This window comes from Callospermophilus lateralis, chromosome 1 (assembly GCF_048772815.1).
Source record: "Callospermophilus lateralis isolate mCalLat2 chromosome 1, mCalLat2.hap1, whole genome shotgun sequence".
NCBI lineage: Eukaryota > Metazoa > Chordata > Mammalia > Rodentia > Sciuridae > Callospermophilus > Callospermophilus lateralis.
In genome coordinates, this window is record NC_135305.1 from 54,289,184 (window position 1) to 54,316,601 (window position 27,418).

The following is a 27,418-nucleotide window of genomic DNA, read 5'->3' on the forward strand; positions in this document are numbered from 1 at the left end:
AATATTATTCAGCAATAAAAAAGAATAAGATCATGGCATTTGCAGGGAAATGGATGGCATTAGAGAAGATTATGTTAAGTGAAATTAGCCAATTCCAAAAAAACAAATGCCAAATGTCTTCTCTGATATAAGGAGGGTGACTCAAAATGGGGTTGGGAGGGAGAGCAAGGGAGGAAGATTACCTCTAGATAGGGAATAGGGATGGAAGGGAAAGGAAGGGAGAAGGGGAATAGCATGGATGGTGGAAGGAGACCCTCATCATTATATAAAATACATGTATGAAGATGTGAATTTGGTGTCAACATACCTTATATACAATCAGACATGATAAATTGCAGTATAAAGGTATATTAAGAATTGTAATGCAAAAAAATAATAATAAATAAATAAAACATTAAAAAAAAGTAAAAGAAAAATCCTGGATCTTCCTTGTTTAGGTAACATGATTTATTTCCTTCTCATTAGAGAATTTTTCTCTATATTCCACCAAAATTTTCTGTTGAATCCATTAACTTATCTAATGAATGTTTATTAAATGTTTATTAAAAAAGGAGCGTGTACACATACAACGAGATCCCTACCTACCTGCAAGTCCTTCATAATCTAGAAACTTAAATCTGGAAACCAACCAAAAGTTGATCACATCTTACACATTAATAGAGATCAAGTTAAGTTGTATTGTGAGTTGTGGTTTCCAAAATGGAGTTCATAAACCCTGAGCCACTGTATAAGGCAATCTTTTGAGGGTTGGACCACAAGTTTTTAGAGGAAAAAATATGTAGCTTATTTTTTGGTATGTTCTTTTCAATCATGTTATTGTTATAAGAGTTACTGAAAATGAAGTGTATGTACTTTATGTATGGTTCAGGAACTGGGCTCTGAAATCAGAATGCCAGGTTCAAATCCCGATTCTAGCACTTACTTTGGGAAAGACTAAATGATGTACATAACAGGCCTTGTTCAACATCTGGAAGATAAGCAGCCAAAAATGTTAACAGTAATTATTACTAAAGAAACAAAACACAATTTAACAAACATTAGCATTCTATAAAGATGGGAATGAAATGGCTGAGTCATGTTTTAATTCAACATGACCTTTTGAAAAAATGCTTTTTGAGTCTAAAATGTATTTAAGCAAATATGGGATTTTTTTGCCTGCTTTTTTTGTAACCCTCTCATCCCCTTAATATCACTCCCATGAACTGTTTCAACTTGGAACAGCTAATGTAAATTAAATAATGTCAGTCCCTAGCCAAACGGATACAGGAATAACTGTATACAGTATATCTTCTTGGCTTGGCTTTTATGTGGAACATGTGTTTATATTTTGACCTTTTTGTCTTTTTTCAAAAATTAGGAAACATTTAAATAGCAGCAACTGGAATGATTTTTTTTTTCGTTTTCAAACATTATTAAGCTACAAATGGCAGAACCTATTGCTGAGACATTTATAAATGTTACACCAACTGTGTTTATATTTCTGATTTTTTTTTTTAGATTGTTTTGTTTTCTTGTAAGCCATGACCTGAAAATTTTAGCTCAAATTCTTTCCGCAAAATAATTACATAATGGAATGGTCTGAGTCATTTTGAATTTCTGAGACACAAAATTCACTCCCATAAAATAAAGATAATGATCAGCATCACAGTGAGGTTTTTGCAGTGGGCTTTGTCATCACAACAGACGGTGTGGATAAGATGGCAAAGACAAGAACAAGACCCAACACAACAGTAATTCATCCAACTTGGAAAAACTGCTGCACTCTCCATTCTTCTTCACTGTCAAATACAGTCTAATTCAAAGTTTCACTGTCCTGAAAAAAGAATGGAAGAGTAGGGGGGGAAAAATAAAATAAAAAACAGGAATTTTGAAGGCAAAATCCAAAAGTACTTTTCGTGAGCCCAGCTGTTCAAACCATACCTAGCACCTGAATAGAAGGCAGGAAAAATTCATAATATGTAAGCTAATGTAAACAGCACACAAAATGTTAGTGACAGTTCTATGAACAAAACAAAATTTATAAGACCAAGACCTACTAAATTTAAGAAAGGAACTTTTCTGTCTCTTACCTGCCTCATCTTTTAAACCAAACTGATCACATCTACACTCTATGAAATTGTTTCTTAATTCTACAGAGCAAACTTAATAATTTTTTTCTTAAAAAAAGAAAAATAAAAAAGGAGGTTGACATTCAATAAACATTTGTACTGTGAATAAATGTGAGTGACTTCTACATATTCCTTTTCCTAATTGGCCACTCCAGGTCCTGGCCCCCTTCTGGTACTGTGACTCTGTACACTTCTAACACAGACACTGTGGTCAACCACTTCAATCTCCTTCACTGAGTTCCTCACTCTAAAATATTCCACAATCCCCACCATAGGCCTTCTCTTATTGCTACTACTCTGATAAATGCCTCTCTTAAGGGGTCATAAACAAACTCCTAATTGACAGATTCAATGGTCTCCTATTGGTATTTGCACAGGTGAAAAAGAAACATACTTGTTTTTTTTTTAACACAGCTAGGAACACAACCTTGACAGCTGGAAATTTACTGGAATCCATGCAGTGAGATTTATAACAATAAATAACCATTCAGTATTTACTTCTGTTCTACCAAGACACAGCAAGCACATCACTATGTGCGACCTCAAATGAAAAGCCACTACTGTCTTGCATGAAATAAATTTGGTTTTTTAACACAGGCAGAAAAATTAAAGTATCTAATGCTTCCATTTTTGCCTAGGTGATTTTATTGTATGCGCTCTCTTCAGACAAAGTATGAGTGACTTAAGGAAGTCTTCACATGTCTCAGGTGATTTTCCTTCTCCCTTTCTCTGGCTTCTCTAGATTTCTCTCTCCCCCAGCTCCTTTTGGCTTTTCTTCTTTTACTTTCCTTCTCAAAACCCAAAGTAATAGGTGGTTAAGAACAGAACACGATTTCAAGTTCTTTGATGTCCCAATTTCAACCCTAAAGAAATCCACTTAATACTGCTATTTAAATGAATAATGTTCTTAACTATTCTACTTCAGAAATTACCATCTCTAACTCAAAATATTTTTTAAATCTTCTCTAATACTACTGTGTTATGCTCATAACTAAAAGAATGGCTTCAATATTTCAGCCATTGTCATGAATGATATAATCCATTTCAAGAGGATTTGAAACTATCACGTAAATCTCTAATAGCCAAAGACTACACAGTGTCATTAAATACAAAATCCTGGAGCTCTTAGCTACAAATTATAAGTTGAAAGGATGTGGAATTTATTACTGTGCAACAGAACTTCACATTAAATTCTAAATGGAGCTCCTGCTTGAGAACATTTCCTACTTCAGCTCTCCAAAAAGTACAAATATTAGATTTATGTCCATAAAACACTATGAAATTGCTATTCTACAAAAGTTTGAACTTTTGCAAGGTTTCGTACCAATTAAACAATTTATTTGAATGTATTCAATGCTTGCTATGTCTACTGTCCAAATGGTCTTACAAATAGCAATCCTTTTATCCTTGTGACAACCTTGAGGTAGGTTTTTTTGTTGTTGTTGTTTGTTTTTTTGGGTGGTGGTGGTGGGATGGGTACTGGAGATCAAACCCAGGGACACTTTGTCACTGAGCTACATCCCTAGACCTTTTGAGACAGGGTCTTGCTAAGTGGCTTAAGGCATCACTTGTCATTGTCCTGCCTCAGCCCCCTGAGTCACTGAGATCACAGATGTGCACCACCACACCTGATGAGGTAGGTATATTAATGCAATAACATGCCAATGTGTTTAGCACAGTGATTCATACACTAATGTCTAAATGTTTATAGTTTATCCAAAAAGCTAATGTTCATGGACATTTCTCAGCCTAATTAAGTGTATTTGAGAGGTTCATAACATATTAAAAAGATATTTAGCTTTTGGTTGGTACAAGGTACCTATAATACTAAAGTAATTTTTCTCAGACAGATGTTGATTGCCACAGGCTGCAGGAGGCAAGAGCTAACAATTGGCTGCTTAGTCTCATAAAAGCGTCTAGTGACCATAAAGAGAAAATTCTTAAAAGGGCATAAGGAGGTGAGCCTAATAAATTGAACAACAATTTTTGAAGTTACACCTACTGTCTACAATTTCCTACTACCAGACCACGAACTCAATAGTTAGTTAACAGAATGAGCCAGTTAAGATCATTTTCACAGCAAATTCTTGAGCAGTCAATCAGTCTATTGTCACTATTGCTTCTGCCACCTAATTTCAGGGAAACCATGTAAACCATTCAGACAGATTTCTGACTTTTATTCAAGTTACAGTGAAACTTGGTCCTAATTCTGCATCTAACAGAAATGAAGAACATTTGCTCATAGTCACCTAAGGAAACTTAGATACATGAATATTCTCAGCTCTTCTTCAATGATTTTTTTTCATGATAAATAACTTTTTTCTCTTAGTCTCCCACCACCACAAGCTCTAACTTACCAATATTTTGCACAATCTGAAGGATCACTTCTAAAGTCTCTATAATCCCTAGAGACTTTAGAAGTGATCCTTCAGATTGTGCAAAATATTGGTTAGAGTTAAAAAGGTTAGGTCACGGTTACTGCCTGGTAAATCTCAACTTAAATATCTTTGATGTGCTTGTTTTATTAGGTATGGTTCCAAATATTTGTATATACACAAGACAGAAAAATCAGTTCTTCCACATTATTTCCCAGACTGACTGCTCTGCATGTACCCCTATGTAGTTTATTTTGTTTAATACTTGTCAATTTATAGGAATAATCCCAATGTATGTACTTCATTTTTAATTTTGGCATTTTTCATTGAGGAAATGGGTGAACCACACAAGATCTCACTAAATAAAGTCTATATGAAACTACTAATCACCACAGATTTTACTTCAAATTAATTGTGATTTAACTCTTTGGACTACTATAAATGCTTTAATAAGGTCTAGGCTTAAGGACACTGGTCTTTCCATGTCAAGCTTTATGTGCTTCCTGTAGGATAAGGAAGCAAAATGCAGAGAAGATGCCAAGCAGTCTCCATGAAAGCTTCTTTACAGTATCAGGAGTTTTCCTAAAGAGGATCACCATAAGCCAATGTGTTGACCTTTAGGTTTTAGAATGACAGTAACCAGAAAGTAATAATATGAACTGATAAAATTAGAAGACAACAGGAGTGGAATAGAGAAGCAATATAGTTAAGATAAAAGATTCCTTTGGAAAGGCAGGAAAGAAGTAAAGCCTACTTTTACCTACCTGACTAGCTGGCTTGGCGCCACCTACAGCCACAGCACTGGACCCTCAAAGACCATTGATTGAACTGTGGACTAGACCAGATTTTTCCAGTGAACTGTAGGTGCCTGGCTTTCTGATTCTACCTCTAAATTGTGAGTTCAAAGTCAGAGGCTTGATCCTTATGTTAGTCATTGAGCACCAGTTTCATGGTCAACAACTTTTCTTTTAATCTCAACATAACGTGTTATAAATACCATCACTTATACTAAAGGGATTTGTGAGAGAAGATGTGAACCAACAACGCAAACCCATTATGAATACTGGAAAAATACCTAGGAAAACTTGACCTGTGAGTCAGCCCATGGAACAAATTTCATTTAAGAACTCCTTGATGTCTTGGGCTTCAAGGTAAGACAGATGTTATGGAACAAGTATCTGCTACTTACTGGTTCTGTACACCATCTTGGACAAGTTAATTTTCCAATGCCAAAAAGACAAAATACATTCAAAGTCTCCAGAAGAGCTTGATATATAAGGGGCTAGCACAGGTTATGATAGCCCCAGCCCCCTTTGTAGATAAGCCTGGCAAGTCAAAAGCACATGGATGAAACCAGGGTCACCTGTGTCCCAATCCTGGTTTTACAGCACGCTACCTATGAAACACTAGTTAACTGGTGTCTCATCTTTCTCATGGAACTAGGAGAATGAACGAAAGCATTCAGATAGTGCCTAGTACACAGCATATGTTAACAAACAGCATTCTTTATAAATATTATTAAGGAGGCATTATTATCACCATCTATGTTCAATGGTTTTCAAAGTATGGTCAGGAACTATAGGTTTCAGTATGCCTGCAGATGTCTGGTGATCAATAAACAAACAAACAAACACCCCCAAAACTATGTCCCACCCTAGCCTATTCACTTATTTGCAAAAGCTCTCCAAGAATAGTACCAAGTAATATTCATTTCTGAATCAAACTTCCTTGAGATGCACATGAAAATGCAAAACTTATTGATCCAGCTGGTCTTGTGCTGTGTCAGTAAATTAAGACTTTTTTCCCCAACATTTTTTCTTTACTACGCCAAGAAAATTGCCCCAGTCTCTGATGGTTTTTCTTTGGCACTCTTCTGGATGCAGATATTAAACTGATGACTTTGTGTTGCTTAGGTTCAGTCCTGACATGTTTTTTTTTTTTTTTCTCTAGTGGAAGTATTTTGACTCCCTCCACAGTGTACCCACCAACTCCCAGTGGGCAAGATTGGTCTGCAGACCTCAACCTCCAGAGGGAGTGTGTGTTTAAAAGGCTGTTAAGGGGGGTGGGGGGAGATATTGATTTGACAGAGCAAAGTCTAAAATATTCATTATTTGGAACTTTACAAAAAAGTGTACCAGATATTTTGTAGTTTACAATTAAGTGATTTTAGCCAACAATTTACTTTAAAAAAAATGATTAGAAAAGAAAATATCACAAATGTTGCCAAAGCTTCAGGAATATATGTAAACATGTATGTCCACAGCATAATGATCAAACTATACTTGGTTGCAGTCAAAAGTTTTCAAAGTCCTTGAGGGTCAGGCAGGGGAATAAATAGCACAACCAGTTAACAAGTATTTACTAAAACTCCAGCTGAATAATTTTACAGTAAAAGTATCTTGGAAAATATAAAGCCAAATAAAATATCCTGCTGCTTACAAGTTAACAGCTTGTTTCTTACATTACAAAATGAAAATTACATCTTTTCTGTGCACAAATACCCACTGTTATAGGGAGAATATAGAATCATCAATGCACAGTACTTCAAGAGCATTAGACAAACAAAATATTTTAGTTACATTAACAATACTATAGGAATACAGGCTCAAGACTCTTAGTTCCTAGCTCCTTCTTATCTGGGAAACAGGTCCTTTCCTTTCTTTGTGTGTGTATGCCTGCATGTGCACAGATGTGTTGGGAGCATAAAAGAAATATTAGATGCCTCTGTCTTTTCTATGGCATCCATTATTGGCTTCTCCTTTTCATCTACATAAAATAGTACTCTTTCTTTTGCTTCTAATAAGAAAAGCATTTGATTAATTTTGTGTGTGTGCACACAAAAAGAACAATTAAGACTATGATTACCCTATCCTGGGAAACACTAAAAAGTGCCCACAATTTAAAATTTAAGTAACAATCTTCCCTTTTATCTTCATAGTGGACTAATTTCCAGGTTTCTGTGATTGTTTTAGACAAGCTTAAAAAAAAGCATGAATTTTATAACTCATTTAAATGTGTGATTAATTCTGCAAAGAAAAGAAACATCTTCCTAGGAAGGGACATGAGGAAATGAAATGACACTTGAAAATGTTTTCATTATACAAAATGCACTGTGGATGCACAAACCACAGCAGTATAAATAAATAAAAGCTGGTGCAATGCTACATGTATGTTTGCCTTACACCACAAAGAGAAAACACTTGCACATTTGCACAAGTATTTTAGCTTGGGATACCATAAAAAATGGAATTTAGGCATATTGTGTAAATACAGGAGGCTGTGAAGGTGCGTGTGTGTCTGCGTGTGTTAGGCAAAGAGGGTTGTAAGCAGAAGGGGTGGGACTTGCCAAAAGCAGCTATTTGAGAAAATTCCTTTTCTTTCCCATTCATTCTTTCTAGCTTCAGTGTCTGGCACAGTCCTTACAATTACTCACTGGCTTTTCATTCTAAAGACAACCAACAAGCTTTCAGAACTTCCTACAGTGTTTTTCACACACTTTTCATTTTTTAAAAAAGCATCAAATCATTCAATATGTGTTTTATTTTAAAACAACAAGCCATTAGTCCATTTCCTCATTCCAAAGACCCCTTGGGTTACAGGCTAAAAAGAATCCTTTGTTGTGTGTCCAAAAATAACATAAGACGGTACTGGTAAATTGGAAAATAATACATTACTGTTTCCAAGAATGTCACAGATATTACCATAAATTTTGAATTACCCCCAGTGAGTCCTATTCCATGCTCCTTTTAGTGAATCTACAGTCCTGACAACAGCAAAGCCAATCACATTGAACACTCTCTCTGCCTTTTCTCTTTGGACACCCCAATAGTAAATTTAAGGGCTGAAAGAGGATGCCCAGTGGGCCAGGTTCCTTTATTCACAATGGTGTCCTCCAAGCGAAATATCTCCAACCACAGTGAAAGTTGTCCTCCCAACGGATGCCCACCCCAAACCGGACCAGGAAGAGAGCAGGCAGATGGGCAGAGGGAACCATAACCTTTCAGCTCTCGCACTTCCAGAGGCGGGGAAGACGGGGAGGGCATGACAAGAGAGCAGAGTAGGAAGGTGGGCGAGTGGGAGAGACAGAAATGGATGCTGAGGGGGTGGGCGAGATGGGAAGGTAGGAAAGGTGGAGAACGCGGGGTGAGGTGGGTGAGCGAAGCTGCATGATTCAAGAGCAAAGGCGGGGAATGCTAGTGGGCAGCAAGGGGACCCGGGGGCGTGGAGGTGTCTGGTCCTCACCGTTGAACGCTCCTGCGTCCGCGGCCTCCTCCTCCTCCTCGCCGTTCTCGGAGTCGGAGCGCATGGGCTCCTCGGCGAAGTTGACCCCCTTGCTGGGGGTGCCGCCCCCGGCGGCTGCGCCCGCGTCCCCCCAGGTCCTGCCCTCATGGCCGAAGCGTGCGGCGCCTTTGCGCTCGTTCTCCTGCTGCAGGCGCGTGAAGTGCTGCAGCGCGAACTCCAGCAGGTCCGCGGGCTGGTGCCTCAGCACCTCCACGGTGAAGCCCTGCAGCAGCTCCGTCAGCCCCGCCGGGATCTCGATACTCATCCTGCCTCCGGGCGGGCGGGCACCTGGGCTCCGCCCTCGCCCCTTTCCTCGATCCGATCTCGGGCCCCGCGGCCACGAAGCGAGCGCCGAGGGTGCAGGAGGCGCTACCCGCAGCGAGCGCGGCGCACTGGGCCCCGGCGGCCCGGCTGGCCCGGCCCGCGGCTCCCGGCGCGCGGCTGCTCCGTGCGGCGGCGGAGGGTGAGCGAGCGCGGCCCCGGGAGGGCTGGCAGCATCTCCAGCTCCTCCCGCTCCTACCGCGGCCGCGCCTCTCCTCCGCCCGGCGCCCCGCCCCCGCCCCGCCGCGGCGCGCCCACGTGACCCCCAGAAACCATGGCAACCCCCGCCGGCGAGCGCCGTGCACGCGCCGCTTAGACCGCTGCAGGGCGGAGGACGCTGACAGGCGCTGGCGCTCTAACAGGGAGTGGGGCGTGAGGCACCGGGAAGCAGCCCCGCTGTCCACCTGTCTGCAAGTCTGGGAGCCGTGGGCCAGTGATTCGAATTCCCATACGTCATTCACCAGGGGAAACCCACTCAGAGCTGGTGCCTTGCGATTTGTCCTGAAATCAGCCACCACCTCAGTAGTGACATTTTATTTTCCTCTCAGAATCTAGTTGCACTGATGGATGGTGACGTCTTTTGTCTAAAGTCAGGTAGTGGTACTGGTTCTCTTTTGGTCAAAGAAATCCTATCCCATCTTCGTGACATTTTCATTTTTATTTCACATTTCATCCAACCTTTCCCTATTCATCCTATGTATTACGGTTTGTCTTGCTGATGCTCTTCCATTGTGCCTTGGATGCACTGTTACTGAGACAAAGGCACTATTTAGTGGGAGGCACTTATCAAAGTTAGTTGATACCCTTCAAACAGGACAGTGCAATTTGTGTACAATGTCAGGGCAGATGGTCCTAAATCAAAAAAAAGTTTTGCCTGATTAGTCTCTAATTGTTTATTTTAAAACCTTTCTTATGATTTGAGTAATTTTCAATTAGAACTTAAAAAAAAACCTGAATATTTCAATATAAAGAGAAATAAAATTGCAAATTTGTGCTTTAAAGTCACCTTGACTGCAATGAGGCTAATTCTGCAAGTGTTTACATTTTTGGAGTAGTGAAAATTGTCTTTTGACAATTAAACACTATTTAAATACACACATACTTAATTTTCTACAGTGACCATATCATTGTAAATAAAGTAGTTCAAGTGCAAGCGCACTTGTTCCTTTTTTTAACTATTATTATTATTATTATTTTGTGGTGCTGGGAATTGAACTCAGGGCCTTGTGTGTGTGAGGTAAGCACTCTACCAACTGAGCTATATCCCCAGCCCCTCCTTTTTCTTTTTTTAGTTTTATTTTATTCACTTAGTTATTCTGATTCCTTTTCATCCCCACAAATGAGAAAATACATGACATAGGAAATTCAAAAACTAGAAATCAGAAATATAACTACTCCCTTTTCTAAAAGTGCATCTTGATATTAATCATGTGTTTAAGATGCATCTTGTATTTATCCCATGAATGAATGTATTTCTCTAGTTTGGTTTCCTAACAACCTCATAATATTGATGTTCTGTTGTTTTTAAAGTCCTTCAGACTGTAATAGTGAAGCACTTTGAAGAAGTAAACTTTTATAAAATATGATAATCCTCACAAATGACTTCTTGGATACAATATTAGTTGATATTTATATTAGTTATGATTACTTTGTTCACCTATGGCAGAAAATATCGTAACTAAACAAGAGAGACTTATTTCTCTGTAATGTAAATGTAGGCCATTCAGGCTGGTAGATTACTCCAAGATCATCAGGGACTCAGATTCCTTTGATCTATTGCTCTGTAATCCTTGGCTTGTGGTCCAAAATGGTTGTGTGCTAGTTACCTTGTCCATATGTCAGCTAAGAGAAAAGTGAAAAAGAGAAGAGAACCTCCCCTTCTCCTCAACATATACCCCTTTAAGAACACTTTCTCGCCAAGTCCTCATCTATTCTCTTGGCCAGAATTTAATCAACATGACCACACCTGTAAGTGTAACAGATTGCATTTTCCCAAGGTTGACAGCAGCAATATCTCCAGTTGCATATGTTCTTCTACAGTGTGACCTTGCAACTCTCCCATGATGAGCTAAAGTCTTACTTCCTCAAAATGGCGTTGTGTACTGCTTCGAAAAACAGAACATGCTGGAAATCACACTGTGATGGATGCCCTATTAAAGGCCTGATCCATAGATTGCATGAAAATTTTTAAAAAAAGGTTATTTTAAGCCTCTAGTTTTGGGGGTAATTAGTTACTCAACAATAGTAGAGAAACACATGATTATAGGGAAAGTTTGGGAATGTAACTTTTATTTTGACTTGTTAGGTGCCAAGAAAACATTTATTTGAGGATTAAGAACTGAGTTGGGGCAATTATCAGTCTCTGCCACAACGTTTAATACCTCTTCCCAAGGAAGGACACAAGAAAGAAGGCATTAATCTTCCAAACATTAACAAGAGCTATATTTTAAAGTGTCATTCTACATCTTGTTTCCAAATTCATTTAATTTCTTTTGGTAGATTTATAAGACGTGGTAGATGGCCCTCTGTCATCAACCACAATGCCACAGAGACTCTCATTTCTTTAGGAGTGTAGAAATGAACCAAGCATGAAATGTATAATTGGACTAGAAGACCTATTGATCTCTGGCATTCCAGGAGATTTACAATAGTGTAATATTAAAAAGAAGATATGTTATGTTACATTGAAAATATCTTCACAAACACTTCTCTAAAGATTTTTATTTGCATCAATTCTTAAATCAATAACCATGACCTGAAAAGGTAAAGTTTGATCCTGATGTTCATATTATGTTAGTATTGTTCCCAGAACAAACACTTCTCAAATCATGTTCTGGATTTTATTTACTATCATATAACCTTTTGGTAATATTGTATGATTTTCTTTGCTTTCATTTTCAAAATATTTTCTTTTGAACCCTAGAGTGCAGTGACGGTGACTTAGTGGTACTGTTTATCCTGACTTCTTTAAAAGAACATCCCTGGTATTGATTCTTTGCTTGTTGATTTACAAAGCAATTTGTGTTAGTTTCTCAGAGAATCAGACTCTGAAAGAACTCGGAGCTCAACATTGAAATAAGAGTTCTAACAAATGTGTTTTCACTCAGAGAAATTAAACATATTGGACAGAGATATCAATTTGCATGTATGTGGCTGCCAAACCAAAAACAAACCAACAGTTTGGACAAGTTTACAATGCAGAATAATAACTACAACCTGTCAATCATGCAGCGTTCCTTATCAAAAGTTAAGATGTGTTCTGATAAAGTCTTTCTGGTGCAAGAAATATATATTCACTCAAGGCAAAAAAAAAAAAGCAGTTGACAGGATACAGGGGCTGTGTTTGCCTAAGGCTCACTGAAGTCATCACGGTAAGTTTATGTGCTTTATATTTTATATACAGTTCAACATTGACTACAGTTTTGGTGTCTCTAATATTCTCAAGAGAGTAAGTCCAGAAAGCTGGTCTTGACTATCCTAAGGATTGCCTTGCTTTGACTGAGGTAGTCCAGGGAGGCCATTGGAGTGTAGGATGAGAAATCAGTTAGGTAGTACAGACTTAGCAAGATCTACCTCTTCAGCAGAGAAAAGCCCCAAACTTTGGGACCAGAATGGTACATGTACCTAACAAAATGTCTGCTAAAGAATGGTCAGTTTCATAGCTTGAAAATCTTATAAACATTTAGACTAAACATTTGGATTAAAATGTTTAATCTCTAGATTTAGCTTTTAAAGAAGTACTTCCAGAAGACAAGTAGTTCCCAGATTGTGGCAAACATCTGAAACACCTGGAAGACTGGTTAAAATATAGTTGCTAAGCCCCACCCCTAGATTCAGTAAGTGTGAGGTAGGACCCCAAAATTGGGATTTCTATTACATACCCAGGTGATGTGTACACTGTGGGTCTGAAAAAAAACACTTTGAGAACCAAAGTGGTGCTAGATTTCCTATGGAGGAGTTTATACTCATGATGAAAAGGGAGCATCTAGAAGTAACATTTTGCTTGACATCAAAGCATAAACTTTCCTCTGGCTAAATGAAGACAATGTAAATTCATTCTTTATTCTATTCTCCTTTAAGGGGTTTTTAAAAGTTAAAGACATTTTTTTAAAAGCATCAAAGAATATCTCCTTAAACACCAGATTTTGCAAATAGAATATGGATTTCTTTTTGAAGACCAAATTGGATACACACTTTTTAAAATCTCTACTTCCTGAAAGCTCACCAAAATAATAACTAAAGGAATAGGGGGAATTCATAAGTTAAAAAAAAAGGAAAGCCACAATAAAAATTAAAATACTTTTAAAAAATTTTTAAATCTTAAAAGGAAGGAAATTCTTACATGTGTTTGAAGACATTATGCCAAGTGAAATAAGTCAGTTACAAAAAGATCGATCCTGTATGATTCCACTTTTATGAGGCATTTAAAAGAGCCAAATGTCATAGAAACAGAAAGTTGATGGTGGTTGCCAGGGCTGGCAATGGAGGAATGGAGAATTGTTGCTTAATGGGTAAAGAGTTTCGGTTTTGTAAGATGAAAAAGTTTTGGAATTGGTTGCACAACAATGTGAATATATTTAAATGTTACTGAATTATCCCCTTTAAAATAGATAAGATGGCAAAATTTATATTATGTGTATTTTATCAAAATTTTTAAAATTTTAAAGAAATGTTTATTTTTTTTAAAAGATCAAGAAAAAAGACAACAGCTGATGAAAGTTATCTGCTAAAGCTTTGGAACAAGTTTAGCAAACCAGAGAATGCTGAAACCTAAGCCTGGGTGAGGGGTCAGTGAGAGGAAGCCAACAAGAAGCAAGATCACATCTGTCTCACAGAGTGCAGAAGCATGGCATCTGAAGACACTGGGTGCCTCTGAAGGGATGCGAAGGGGAGAGGATTGGCTAAATGTATCAGGTGCTGGTAACACTCTTCACTTTCAGACCCCTATCTACCCTGTATAAGCAAATGCTGCTTCCCATTTCCCCTGACCCTCTTGAGAAATTGTGCCTGCTAGTGTCACCTCTCTCACCTTACATCATTGTTTGTTCTGCAACTGAGCTGTTCTGTGATAAGCAGATCCAGGGTGATCTGCTTCCAACCCACTGCTATTCAAGCCCTGTCTAATTCCTTTCCCTGAGTGTGGTAGTAACTGAGACTTTCTTCTACTAATAGAATATGACAAAAGAAAGGGATTTTGCAGATGAATTAAGGTCCCAAAGCAGTTGTTTTGGAGTTAATCAAAAAGGAGATTATCCAGGGCCTGACTTAATCAGGGAAAGCAGCTACAGAAGAAAGCGGTTTTCCTTGCTGGCTTGCTGATGTAAGCAGCCATGCTGAGGAAGCCCAAGTGAAATATTTTTTTCCCTGTAGCTTTCAAGTTGCCACTTTTTCCTTATTTTCCTCTTGTCACTGGCTTAGTGAGTTATGCAGAATAGAAATCAGAATTCCTGACAAAAAGAGGATTAGTAAGAATGATTTATTGCATTTCTTTACCCCTAGGCAGAATAGCAAGCAAAGATGGCTACCACCTGGGTTGTATATGTTTGGGAGCTAGAAATTAACATATCCATAAGCTATGTTGTTATTATCGTGCCTGGGTCATTTTGGACTCTGCCAAAAATGTTTGCACAAAATGTGCCTAGCATTGTGCTTTTCTCCTTCCTGGGTGCTTCTTTTAGTATGTAAATGCATTTAAATGAGGGTCTTGGCTACTTTGGGTATGCAGTTGTGGTCAGATCTGCTTGCACCAGTGCTGTATTTCCTTGTTTAACAATGGATGTGTTGAGGAAGGTCCTCCTGTCATTTATCTCAAGCTTTGAGTACCTACGTAGTCTTTTTCTTTAACAGTGCCCAAGTGGAGGCTACACTCCTGCCTCCCTCTACCTCCTCGTTCACATCTTTTTAGTCTCCTTTGGTGGCATGTCTTATCCTCCTAAACTCTAAACACTGAAGCATCCAAACATCTTCTTTCTCTAAACTCACTCCCTAGTAATCTCCTCTAATTCAGTGACTTTAATACCATTTATATGCAGATGATTCTTAGAATAATGGTGAAGAAGCCATGGTATAGCTGAGGTTCAGCAAGTCTAGAGATCATCTGAGTTCAATGGAGCAGGAAATCAAAAACACATCAAAGGAAGTCCCCAAGGAAAAAGGAAAGGAAGCAATGAATGATCTAAAGTACTTGATTATACTGAGAAAAACTCTGTTAGAGCATTTGGGAAATGAATAAATGACAAATGATAGTTTCTGAGAAAACTAGACAATTGAAAACAGAACAGTTCACTCCAGGGAAAACAGGTTAAAAAAAAAGAAAAAAAAATCATAGGATACTGTATGGCTTAGCCATAAGCAGTATCTATGTAGTCATAATAATAGAGGGGAAAAAGAGTACTGATGCAACCAGAAAGTATGGTATGACTTTTTTAGGAAGAAAAAAGGGAAGAGTATATATGGGTTGTGCCTGTGTTGGTCCATATCTGTATGTGTATGTGTGTCCGTGCGTATTTGTGGGAACTTGGAAAAGAACACTAAATTCTCTTCCATAACAGTCAATGGAAATACAAAATCAGAGAATCAAGAATAACAACATATATATCATCTAGAAAAAATGACATTAAGTAGCAAGAGAAATAGCATACATAATTCAAAGTGCCTCTGAGAAATAGAAAAAATATACAACTTTGACTAAATTAAAGAGTCTGAATTTCTATGGCAGGTTTCCAGGATCCCCACCTTTCATGTAATGCTTTCCTTTATTTCTGGGTTTAGGGGATCATATAGCTGAGATTTTTTCAGTTTCTATATTTAGTGGGTGGGCTAAATGTTTAGTGGGAAGTTCCAAACCTGCATCTTCAAGCTCTTTGAGTTCGATAAATCAGAGGCTCTTAAAATAGAGAACCACTTTGTACATGCCAGGTCTTCAAGGTATTCTCTATCCTATTTATTGTCTTACTTAGTTGAATGCTTATGAAGCTTTCCTTTGTTTTATAATATCCTGTTCTATTTCAGTGGTTTCTTTTTCTGTTCCTTATTTTCCCTCTCCAACTTAGCCTCCATTGCACTTGTGAAAGTCAAAACTCAAGATTCCCAGGTGTAGAATTCTCTTGCTAATCTGTATCCCTACGGAGTAGAATGTTCCCTTTTTTACTTTCAGTCTTCTTAGAGCAAATGTGTGCTTTATTTGAAGAACAGTTTGCCATTTACCCTGCTTCAGGATCATGGTATCTCTTGTTTGCTGAACTGCAGGCTCTACTAAATTCTGTTTGGTCTTTCTCTTGCACAGAAACAAATTACACATGTGTCAGAATAGAAGGGGATACTTAAAGTGTCTAAGTTATCTTTTATTTACTGTTTTGAAGGCAGATCTGCCTTTTCCAATTCTCCTTTAGTGCCTAAGTTCTAGAGCTTGTGAAAACATGCATAAGCCAAGCTACATGAGCACTCATACAAATAGGTACCTTTTTTACCTGGACATTTAGATCTTTCCATCTGCTATACATTATACATTGTTTGTTCATCCATGAGAAGACTGTGGTGTTATTCCTTGACAGATGATTCCAAAATACACAAGACTTTTAGTTCAGTCCTCTCTCTTACCCACAAAGCCCACAACTCCATTCATCTGGAGGACTATAATTAAGTTCTAACACCTCAAATTCAACAACAAAATGCATTAGAAACAAACATCAAGCTCTTTCCCCTCTGTTATTTGGTTATAACATCATCTAGATTGTGGTCTAGACTCTCAAAGCCACCATTGACTTTTGTCTCTCACATACCTAAGTGGACAAGCTGTCCAGTCCTGTTGATCCAAACACTATGGCGTCTTGCTGACATTTCTCCTATCCCTGCCTTCCTAATGTCACTGTGCATCTTAGCTTGGGCTGACAGAACAAAGGACCACAGATTGAGTGGCTTAAACAACAGAAATCTATTTTCTTAACATTTTGAAGGAAAAAGTCTAAGATCAGAGTGTCAGCATGGTTGGGTTTGGGTAAAGGCTTTCTTCCTGGCTCATATTCACTTAACTTTTTCTTGGCATATGCACAGGGAGAAAGAGCTCTGGTGTCTGTTCCTCTTGTCCTGAGGCCACCAATTCTATTGGATTAAGACCTTTCCCTTATGTTCTCATTTAACATAACCCCTCCCCACAGCCTTGTTTCCAAATGCGCTTACATTGGGGATTAGGGCTTCAACATAGGAATTTGGGGGTGGAAGCAGACAGAATTCAGTCTGTCACACTGTCCTAGAATGTGTCTTAGTCACTTCTTGCCAGGACTGCTGGCTCCTAATAAACCCTCCTGTCTCCGGTCTCTCCCATTTCTAGTTATGCATTATCTTTTCTAGGAACATTTTTGCTTATGTCACTTTCTGCTTTAAAAAAAATCAAAACAATAAAACCTCCAATAGCTTTTTATTTCCTGCAGAATAAAGACAAACCCTATAATGATGAAATCTGAGGACTTTTATAATCTGATTACAACCAATTTCTCTGCTTTAATTCAAAATCCCATCATGTCATTTATATCACAACCGCACTGGATCACTTCCTTGCTTTCCTCTGAACAGTGCCTTCAAACTTCCCACCTCCAAACCTTTACTTACCATGTTTACCCCACTGGAAACCCTCACCTTCCCCAATCAAACATCCTAGGTCCTTGTCACATGCCACATCCTCATAAAAACTTCTTTGATCTTCTTGCCAGAAGCAACCACTTCTTTTTGTACTTGCAATTTTTATTTTATTTTTGACATGAGTTCTCATCAGATTGCCCAGGCTGGCCTAAACTTTCAATTCTCCTACCTCAGCCTCCCAAGTAGCTGAGATTACAGGTATGTACCACTGCACTAAGCATATTATAACTATTTATTTATTTATTTATTTTTGTGGAATTATTTAGTCTGTCTCTGGAAAATAATCTTATGAAAAAAATGAGTCATGGTCTGGTTTACTCACAAAATATTGCAGGAGACTTACAGAGTCTAATAACTACAAGCATCCAGTGAGTATATTGTTAATATGAACCATGAATCTATAAATGGAAATTATAATATATCCTAGTCAAATGGATATAACATAGTGTTTATATTAGTGTTTTTCAGGCTATGTTGATTGGAGTTGTATTTTATTCCACGCCTCAGGTTTCATCAATATTTTACTTGAAGAAAGGGTTTTGTTGTTAGATATTTTAAGCCATCACTTTCATTTGACATCTTCATTTTCTAGATGAGAAAAAGAGAAAGAACAAAGAGGGGTTTATAATGACTTCCCCAAGGTTTCCCAACTGTTTGGTAGCAGAAACAGAATCAGCAGATTATATGTAATCAGTATCAATTGGAAAGATGTATTTACAGAGCAGCTTAGTGACCTCATCCTTTCCTAAGACATTACTCTGTCACTGGGAAAATGAAGCTCTGAAGGGAATTACAATAACTCAGGGAGGACACCTGAGGTTGAATCTCGATGAGTTCTTTCCTGTAGGTACTGTTGGTACAAAACTATGAAATATTTCATTTTCTCAGGAAATGTGTTATTCACCAAAGTCTAATTTTAAAGGGATTGACAGAAGCTTTAGAAAAACCCACATAAATAGTATTTCCCAGGATTTCTCAAGGACTATATCAAAGCAAGATCATGCAATATTTTAGAATATCAAATATATTCACTGCTTGGGTATATTTGTATGTGTGATAAAAATTAATGTTAAGATGTCATTTCTAGCTGTTGCTAGTTCTTGATTCCTTTTTTTTTTTTTTTAATTTCTTGTAAGTCAGGCAGTAAGTTCACAAGGTCTCCAACAAAATGAGGAGGGATGAAAGAAACAGAATGCTAGCAAAAATATTAGGTTTTTTCTCTCAATGTTAATTTACACTAGTAGTTTACTCTTAATAGCAACACAGTCTGACAACGCTTATCTACGTATTTAAATAGAATCTGCCACTTAAAGAGCTCTGTGAAGCATGCCTTTTCTGGCATGAAGTAATCCAGGGAGGATGGGAAGCTACCGGGTAGAGAGCTGAAACCTGAGTTTATCATCAATAAGAATAGTTATATGTCCAGGATGCTACTTCCTGTGCCAATTTATGTATTTAGATTAGATTTCCTATTTCTGATGCACATCCCAATGAATCAGAAATATTAATGCTGAGGGTAGCACTAAGCAAATGAATGAGAATAAATATTTTAAATGCAATAATTTTCCAGGGTTCAAAAATGTGGAAATTTACCTGTTAGATGTAGATTATGGAGCATTTCCTTTAATAGCTTGCAGTGGTTCTCCAAGAAAGAATTCACACATGAAGTCATCATTATTTATAGCACCTACTCTGTGCAAGGTCCCAGGCAAGTAGTTGTGGTTACAAAAAGGGATGATTAGGATAGAGATAAAATGCTCCCATCCCTATATTGAGTTTGGGGAGATGAGCATGAAATAAATAAATAGGAAGCAAATCCCATAATTATGAAGAAATATAGGACAGGCTGAGAGAGTATAAATTGGAAATGCTTCCTCTTTGTTGATTGCTGGTCTTGGGTCCATCATTTGCTGTTCAGTAGAGCACAAGAATGTTATGGGCAGGGCTGCCATAGGGAGAAAAGCTGATACCATTTAACAGATCCTTGGCTCAGATCCACCCCACCCCGCCAAGAAAGCAGTTTAGCAAAATGCAGCCATTCTCCATAGGCTGCCTCCCTTGAAACACATCTATCCTCTTCACAGCTTGCAGGGCTCCTGTCTGTTCCTCCCAGCTGGCTTTATTGCATAATTGGAGGAGCCTCTGATTCCAACAGGAAGTAGGCCACAGGTCAGCATGAGTCCTGACAAAATATACTTGACAATTTTCCTTTTTTACTTTTAAGTTGTCAAGGCTTTATTCATAAAAATTCATAAATGTATTTCATTTAAAATGCTTTTTCTGGGTGATATAAAAAAAGAGGAAATGTAAAACATTACCATTGTATTGATCAAATACCATTCTTTGCTCTTTAAAAAAAATATATAAGCATTTTCAATGAGTTTCTTTATTTATAGTTCAAGTTCATTGTCAATAGAGCAAAACCTAGATATAAATATCCCAACCTACTTGTTACACATTCTTAATTATGAATTTTTATTTCTATTCACTAGAAAGGATTTTCCCCCTGAAATCTGGTTGCACTATTGGAGTCAAATAATCCTTAAACATTCCAGATCATGTCTGTGCTCTTGTGTTATGTTCTTTGTCACATGTATCCTGCTTGCCTCTCCTTTCTTTCTACTTCCTACTTTTTATTTAAGTAACTGTTTCCTGAGCAAAAGGACTCTTATTAACCCTCTGTTTTCAGTTTGAAGCTTCCAGAAAAGTCTGCTATTTGGCTTTCCATAAATAACTAGTTCTGATCAGGTGCAATGGCATATACCTGTAATCCCAGAGACTTGGGAGGCTGAGGCAGGTGGATGGCAAGTTCAAGGCCAGCCTCAGCAATTTAGCAAGGCCCTAAGCAACTTAGTGAAACCCTGTCTCAGAAGAAAAAATAAAAAGATCTGGGGATGTAGCTCAGTAGTGAAGCACTCCTGGGTTTAATCCACAGTACAAAAAACAACAACAACAACAACAACAAAACCTCAAAACAAAACAAACCACAACACAACACAACACAACAACAAAACACCAGTTTCTGAGTATTTATTTCCCCTTCTAGTTACCCAATACTTTTCAGTTTTAGAAAGGTTGAACATGAGGAAGGATGGAAGACTGTACTTATGGCATCGTGGCCCAGCCTAAATGCAGCTCCTTCTCTTTATTGGAAGTTGTAGGTGGATGATTATTTTGTTCTCATACAACATAAACTACAATAAAATCAAATGAAAGGAGTTCTGAATACTGAGGTCTTGTGTTCAAATTTCAAACTCACTTTTACTAGGTTTGGGTCACTTTGCTTCTCTGGGGTCATCTAGTCCTATAAAGTGAAGGAACTGGATACCAGAAAGTCTCTAAGATCGTTTTTAGCACTAGAGTTCTTGATTCTACTTATGTCTCAATATAAACACCTCAAAGCCTATACAATGCATATGCATATTATAATTTAAAACTCTGCAGGAAGTCTTTTCTCTCAATACTCTTTATTTAATAGCCTTTTTAGTTTTTGTTTTGTACCATTTCACTATCTAAAAAACTACACTCTTATGATTCTAATGAAGATTTATATTTTCTTTTCTCATTCTTTTTGTGTTTCCCCTTTTTTTTTCTGCTCAATCTCTCTATAGTGGTTCATAACTAAATCTAGAACTACATTTGTCACCAAAATGGAAACAGAATCTACCTGTTCTTGTCATCCTTATAAAATTATTTTTATAGGCTACAACTTATATATGCTCTTTCCTTTGTTTATATACAATACTAACCCTAAATCTGAAGTAAAAATTTAAAAATAATATTTTAAACAATAAGAGTTGATGACAATAGAATGGATATTTGAATAAGAATATTTTAAACAATAAGAGTTGAATTTGAAAAATAAGACAGTACAAAGAAAAATACAGAAATTTGCATTTTCCCAGTATCTAGGGACAACACTATTATTTTTTAAAATAAAATTTGGGTCATACCTTATTTATTTCTTTCTCCTAATGTTTTGCTAAAATAAAAGATTATCTCTGTCATTTCTCGTTCTCTCCTCTTTTTATTTATAAGCTTCACTTTTCCATAAACAATAGATTTCTCATCTCCAGTAACCCTCTACTTTCACTGATTCTGCACAGAAATTTTTGCTTATTAATGTTTCATTAGCATTTCCCGTGCAGTGTATTTTCAGTTTCTATTGTTATGCATATTGCCGAGGGTTGCATGAATATTCTTGCCTTATTTTCAGCTTTATCCATTTAGAATTATCGGAATTCTAATCACATTTGGCCTAGCAGTTTTGTACATTTCACACAGTTAGAAGATAACCTATATGCTGGCCCTATTTTTAAAAGACATATGCCTCATTGAATTGATGTCTTCTAATACAAAAACAGTAGTTCAAGCTCTTTTTTAGTCATTCTGTTATTAGCTTTGTACTGACAGAAAGTCTAGTCTGTCATCTTTCTTTCATAGCATAATTTTAGACCAGAGGTATTTTCCTGTCCCTGGCTACCATTAGTCTTTGCAATGAAATTATAGAAATAATTTAATCTAAATTCAAGCCCATCAAGCGCCTCCAATTACTGCTATTCTTATTAGTTTCTTTAAAATGAGATTGTAAAAAGCACTAGTGTCATGGATTTTATTATTTCCCTTTTCCCCAGAATCTAACTGAATTTGTCTGCTGAATCCTTATTTAACTGGGGGGGGGGGGGGGGGATTATTTGCAAATGCTGTGATAAGCCAGCCTGTTCCAGGAACTCTCTTTTTTCCTCATGAACTTTATTATGCTTTCTAACTCTCAGACATTTGCCTCTGCCACTTAAAATCCAGTCTCTCCTTAGGTCAATAAATGGCATAATCCCAGAGCATTAGAAGGTGTCCTATTTCATCCCTATTCCTTGTATAGTCCTAAGAGGCTCTCTGCAGAGCTGGACTGTTGGACATGGCCATGCTATAGGGGTCTTGGTGTCACTCTCAGCTCTTGCAGAGCTTTATTTTCTCCAGGGGCAAAAAGAACATGAGGTGTGGCTCACGAGGCTGAGGCAGGAGGATCTCAAGTTCAAAGTCAGCCTCAGCAAAAGCGAGGTGCTAAGCAACTCAGCGAGACCCTGTCTCTAAATAAAATACAAAATAGGGTTGGGATGTGGCTCAGTGGTTGAGTGCCCCCTGGGTTTAGTCTCTTGTCCCTCCCCTTCAAAATGAGGCAACATCTCCTACTGTTTTTTTCTTTAGTTTTTTTTACTGATATTCATTATTTATCCATCCAAAGATCATTTTCTCCTTTATCTGACGTACATATTTGAGTGTGCCTTTGAGTAAAAGTTCTGCTTCTGACTGTGCCATTTTTCACCTTTCATAAACGTGCCTACTCCGCTCTTCCTCATTGTCAGTGATTTCATCTTCTCCCTGATAGATTCCCACCCTTTTGACTGTTGTGCTCTACAGATTCCACTCCAGATCCTGCCTTCCCCCTCCTTGCCGTCTCTTTCTCATGGTCTGACCTCTCCCCACAATCTCACTTAATCTATCAGGCATTTTCCACACCGACTCTGATTCCAAGCACAAAGTGCAGCTACTCTTTACCACCTACCCCTGCTTGTCTTGAGCAAACTATTTTCTTTCACACTACAGTGTTCACAGTTTTTTTTTCTTTTTATGATATTTGTACTTCTTTAGTTTTGATATTCTCCTAAAATCTTTGTCTGTTGTTGATGAGTCTGAGAAGAAGAAAGTGGAAAGAAAATGAATCAAAAATTTTTTTAACCTATAGTTAGAATGAATATTTTTCACAAAATATCAGAATGAACTAGGGACCTTTAGGCAAAAATTTCAGTGGATCTCCTCACCCTTTATTAAATATAAGATCAAGCCCACAAAGAGAGGCTCATCATAGGCTCATCATCTTCTGTACTTAGTAAGAAGAAAGGTGTGTGTGTGTGTGTGTATGTGTGTGTGTGTGTGTGTGTGTGTGTGTGGTGAAATTAATAATGGTGCAAGTATTCTCTTGATTTTGGAGATCAGTGCTATAACTAGCAAGCATATTCTTCTACAAAATCTTGTTCTACTATCATAGATAGAATACTGAACCTATATAGACCATGGTTTGACCCAAGTGCCTTTGTGCAAGTTTTTCAACTGTGAAGCATTTTTTCCTTTATTCTTCCAGAAACCATGATATTCTGTGCTCCAAATATGTTGATCCAACATCTCCCCAACTCATCAACTTTCTATGTTAGTTATTTTCTGAACAATTTTTTTTTTTTGTGTGTGTGTGGTGATTGAACCCAGGGCCTCATGCATGTGAAGCAAGCACTCTACCAACGGAACTATATCCCCAGCCCTATTTTCTGATCAATTTTTACTGGTTGTATATAAGAATGTTTAACAAGCAGCATTTTTTTTTCTAACTTTTTCCCCTCTTTGTTGGTCTTTTTCTGTCTTCTTTCTTCTTCCCTCTTCCCTATTAAATGAATTAACTATTGCCCTGTAACAAATTACTTTCAAGTTTACCAGTTTAAAACAACTAACATTTATGATCTCACACTTATGGGGGTTAGGAATTTAGGAGCACTAGGGGTGGTGGTTCTGGTTCTGGATTAGTTAAATGGTTCTCCCAGGCTATATTTATCTGAAAGCGGAGTGGAGACTGAAGGTCAGGTTCCAGGTGGACTCACTCAGAGGGCTGCTGGTGGACACATAAAGCCTTCATTTCTCTCCTCAGGCTTGAGTATCCTCATAACATGGCAGCCGAGTTTCCCCATAACGTGTCCAAGAGAGAGCAAGGAGGAAGTCACATTTCCTTTTATGACCTAGTTTTGGAAGTGACAAACCAACTGCCCTGCCATGTACTGTTCACTAGAAGCAACTCGATAAATTCCACTCATATCCAGAAGAAGAACCTTGCTTTTCCTCTTAGAGAAAGAGTTATTAAAGAAATTGTGAACATCTTAAAAATGTTCAATTAAAGAATTGTGAACATCTTAAGGAATTGCACCTATTTCCTTCTCCCTCCTTTTATAGAAATTTTCATTTGATGAAAGAGAACTGTAAAGCAGCAGTTTGCTCTCTTATCCAAGGCATCCAAATAATACCTTAGTAGAAACACAGCAGCAGAGGTCTAGGAACCAGAAAAACCAAATTTACTCTCAATTCCATACTTAAGGAAGTTTGTATTCCTGGGTTAACCACTTATTTGTCTCAATTTTACTCATTGTTAAGCTGCAGAAATTCTTCAAGTTTCCTTTTAAATTCACAATTTGATTTTATTTCCTACATTCATTTTTCAGAAAATTCACACATTAGACAGAGTACAATAGAATTAACTGAATAGAACTTTCCCTAAACATAATTGCAACTCAGTTTTGCCCTCCTGAGGTGACACACGGATCATCCAGATTATACTGGGCACTCACAACCTGTTGGGTCCTCTATATTTCCTATATTCATTTTTCAGAAAAAAATATTGCTTAACATTTGTTCTTTCGGAGCTCTAAAGATGAAATTCTTAATTTTGGGGGGTCTCAACCAGTATAAAAGCTAGTTACCCATAGATTTTTGTTCAAGCCTTATTTACTTTTCTCTCCCACTAGTATATGTGGGCTTAAAATGAATGTCCCACCTATATCAGGGTCCCAACAGAAAAGAGACAACATGTCTAAGGTGGATAATCCAGGATGGTTTAATAAAGACACTATCTACAATGGTGTGGTCAAGATTTAAGGAGACCTACAAGGACTGCAATGTCTTGCAAACTGCAATATCAAGGAACTGTTACCATTCTGAGCCCAAAATAGGAAAAGGGAGAGGTCACCAAAATTCAGTCACAGGGAGAGAACTACTGACAAGTGCTGCATCCTTTTACCTAAAGATGGAGCCTATTTGCAGTGACCCCATGGGAGAGAGCAGAGGGAGTATATATTCCAACCTTGTTTCTCTCTTTCCTTTTCCTTCTGCCATCCCATTTGTTGGCCCAACCCAACCACAACTGACTACAGAATAGATCTCATAAGTAGAAAGGAGGTAGCACATCCCAAAATGAGGTTGAAATTACGCTTCAAACATGAACATAGAGATTATTAAAACATGATGGATACAGTCAGACCTAGGTAGAGGACCCAACAGGTTGTGAGTGCCCAGTATAATCTGGAATATCTGTGTGTCACCTCAGGAGAGCGAAACTGAGTTGCAATTATGTTGAGGGAAAGTTCTATTCAGTTAATTCTATTGTACTCTGTCTAATGTGTGAATAACAGTCAGGTGCTCTATCAAGGGATATTGAGGAAGATAGGTTCTCTAGAAGTGTCCAGAAGGAGATGGCCCCGACTCAGGATTACAGATGTCTTCTGGGAGGCAGATAATGGCCATAGAGTGCAGGTGCACACACTGGGCTATCACTGCTTGCTGATGCTGGGCGTTAGGATCATCCAGCTCACTTCCTTCACTCCAGTCCATACTCTGAGCAAACTTTTGATGGTAATCTGTCCTGCCTAGATTTGTCTGTCATGAAATAATGCACGGATCAGAGTACCTAAATATCCAGATCTTTTACATTTGTTTTGCTTACTACAAATTAATAAGTTGGTCTTCTGGAGATTATGTCTGTTAGCTTGGTTAAGTTACATCCATTTTCAAGAGATGGATGTAGAGGTAGGAACAAGCTAGATTTCTGTATACAGAGCCCCAGGAACAGCCTCTGGATTGGAGGACACTGAGCATGGGAATGAAAATGGCCTGTGAGGAGCTACCACGTGCCTCCCAGACCCCGCAATTACCCTGTCCTGGCAACAGTTCTTTATAATTGCTTGTTGAATTTTCCATCTCCATTGCTAGGCTCTAAGCTCTGTTATTAAGCCATCTTAATAACTGTGCATGAAAATGAATGAATGAATGAATCAACTTGTCAAAGTGTGTATGCGGATCTTTCCAAAATTATCCTCACTCGGCAAAAGCTCTTTAAATCAGTATTCTGCAGTGAAGCTTATTTGGAACTCTTATTCTTCTGTACTGGGTTACCTTAGGGAGCACCCTTCTGTGTTATCTGTCACTGCTCCACTGTTTGAAGTGGAATTCTAATCCCTTTTCATCTCATAATTTTTGCTTATGCCTCTGCCTTTTCATTCAGCTTCACCGTAATGCTCTTATCCAGGGCTGCTTTGATCACGTGTTCTCCTTCTTCTTTCTTCTTGGTTATTATTTTTGTTTGTTTGTTTTGTAAGTGGCTATTCAGGTTTTCTGGTTTCTATTAGCTTTTCCATTCTGGCTTCCATTTGTCTTTTCATCTTTTCCCTTGCACTGTTTTCTCAAGTCCTCACTCCTCCTTCCCTTTCTTCCACCCACCCTGCCACCCCTGTTCAGGGAGGCACAGTATATACCTGTACGTTCCTGGTGGTGGCTACTGCCAACCGCTTCTTTGCCTGAAGGCTCTTTTCTGGTTCTGAGAAATTAGATTGGACCTGCTATTAAAAATAGTTTTATAATGTAAATTTTGGAAGGCACATAAGAGTAAGGAGAATAATAGGAAAAAAATCCTATCAGCTTTGGCCATTGTTAACATTTGCTAGTTTTGTTTCTGGATGTGGCGATCTAAGGCTATGTATTACTGAGCTGTTCTCTATACCTTCAACCTGAGAGTATGAAGCAGGTCATATTCAAATGTTCTTTTGAGACACAGAAAGTCCAGGTGGACCTGATTGCCCACCACTCTGCTCCCAACACACACTCTGA

General features: G+C 38.0%; 1 protein-coding gene and 2 long non-coding RNA genes across 3 annotated transcripts in view; 1 reads left to right on the forward strand and 2 right to left on the reverse strand.

The window, feature by feature from the left end:
• Nucleotides 1-9,241, reverse strand: part of Prkar2b (protein kinase cAMP-dependent type II regulatory subunit beta) — a 95,182-nt gene extending 85,941 nt beyond the window's left edge. The window contains exon 1 of the mRNA XM_076834596.2: nt 8,726-9,241. Coding sequence (XP_076690711.1) covers nt 8,726-9,029 — 304 coding nt within the window. The 5' untranslated portion in view covers nt 9,030-9,241. The remainder of the gene's footprint in view (nt 1-8,725) is intronic.
• Nucleotides 9,242-17,582: 8,341 nt separating this feature from the next.
• Nucleotides 17,583-27,418, forward strand: part of LOC143381229 (uncharacterized) — a 69,254-nt gene continuing 59,418 nt past the window's right edge. The window contains exon 1 of the long non-coding RNA XR_013088798.2: nt 17,583-17,920. This is a non-coding gene — a long non-coding RNA (uncharacterized LOC143381229). The remainder of the gene's footprint in view (nt 17,921-27,418) is intronic.
• Nucleotides 18,226-19,806, reverse strand: LOC143381226 (uncharacterized). Its single transcript, XR_013088794.1, has 2 exons — nt 19,316-19,806; nt 18,226-18,310 (listed from the first exon to the last, which is right to left on the reverse strand). It is a non-coding gene; the product is annotated as an uncharacterized LOC143381226 (long non-coding RNA).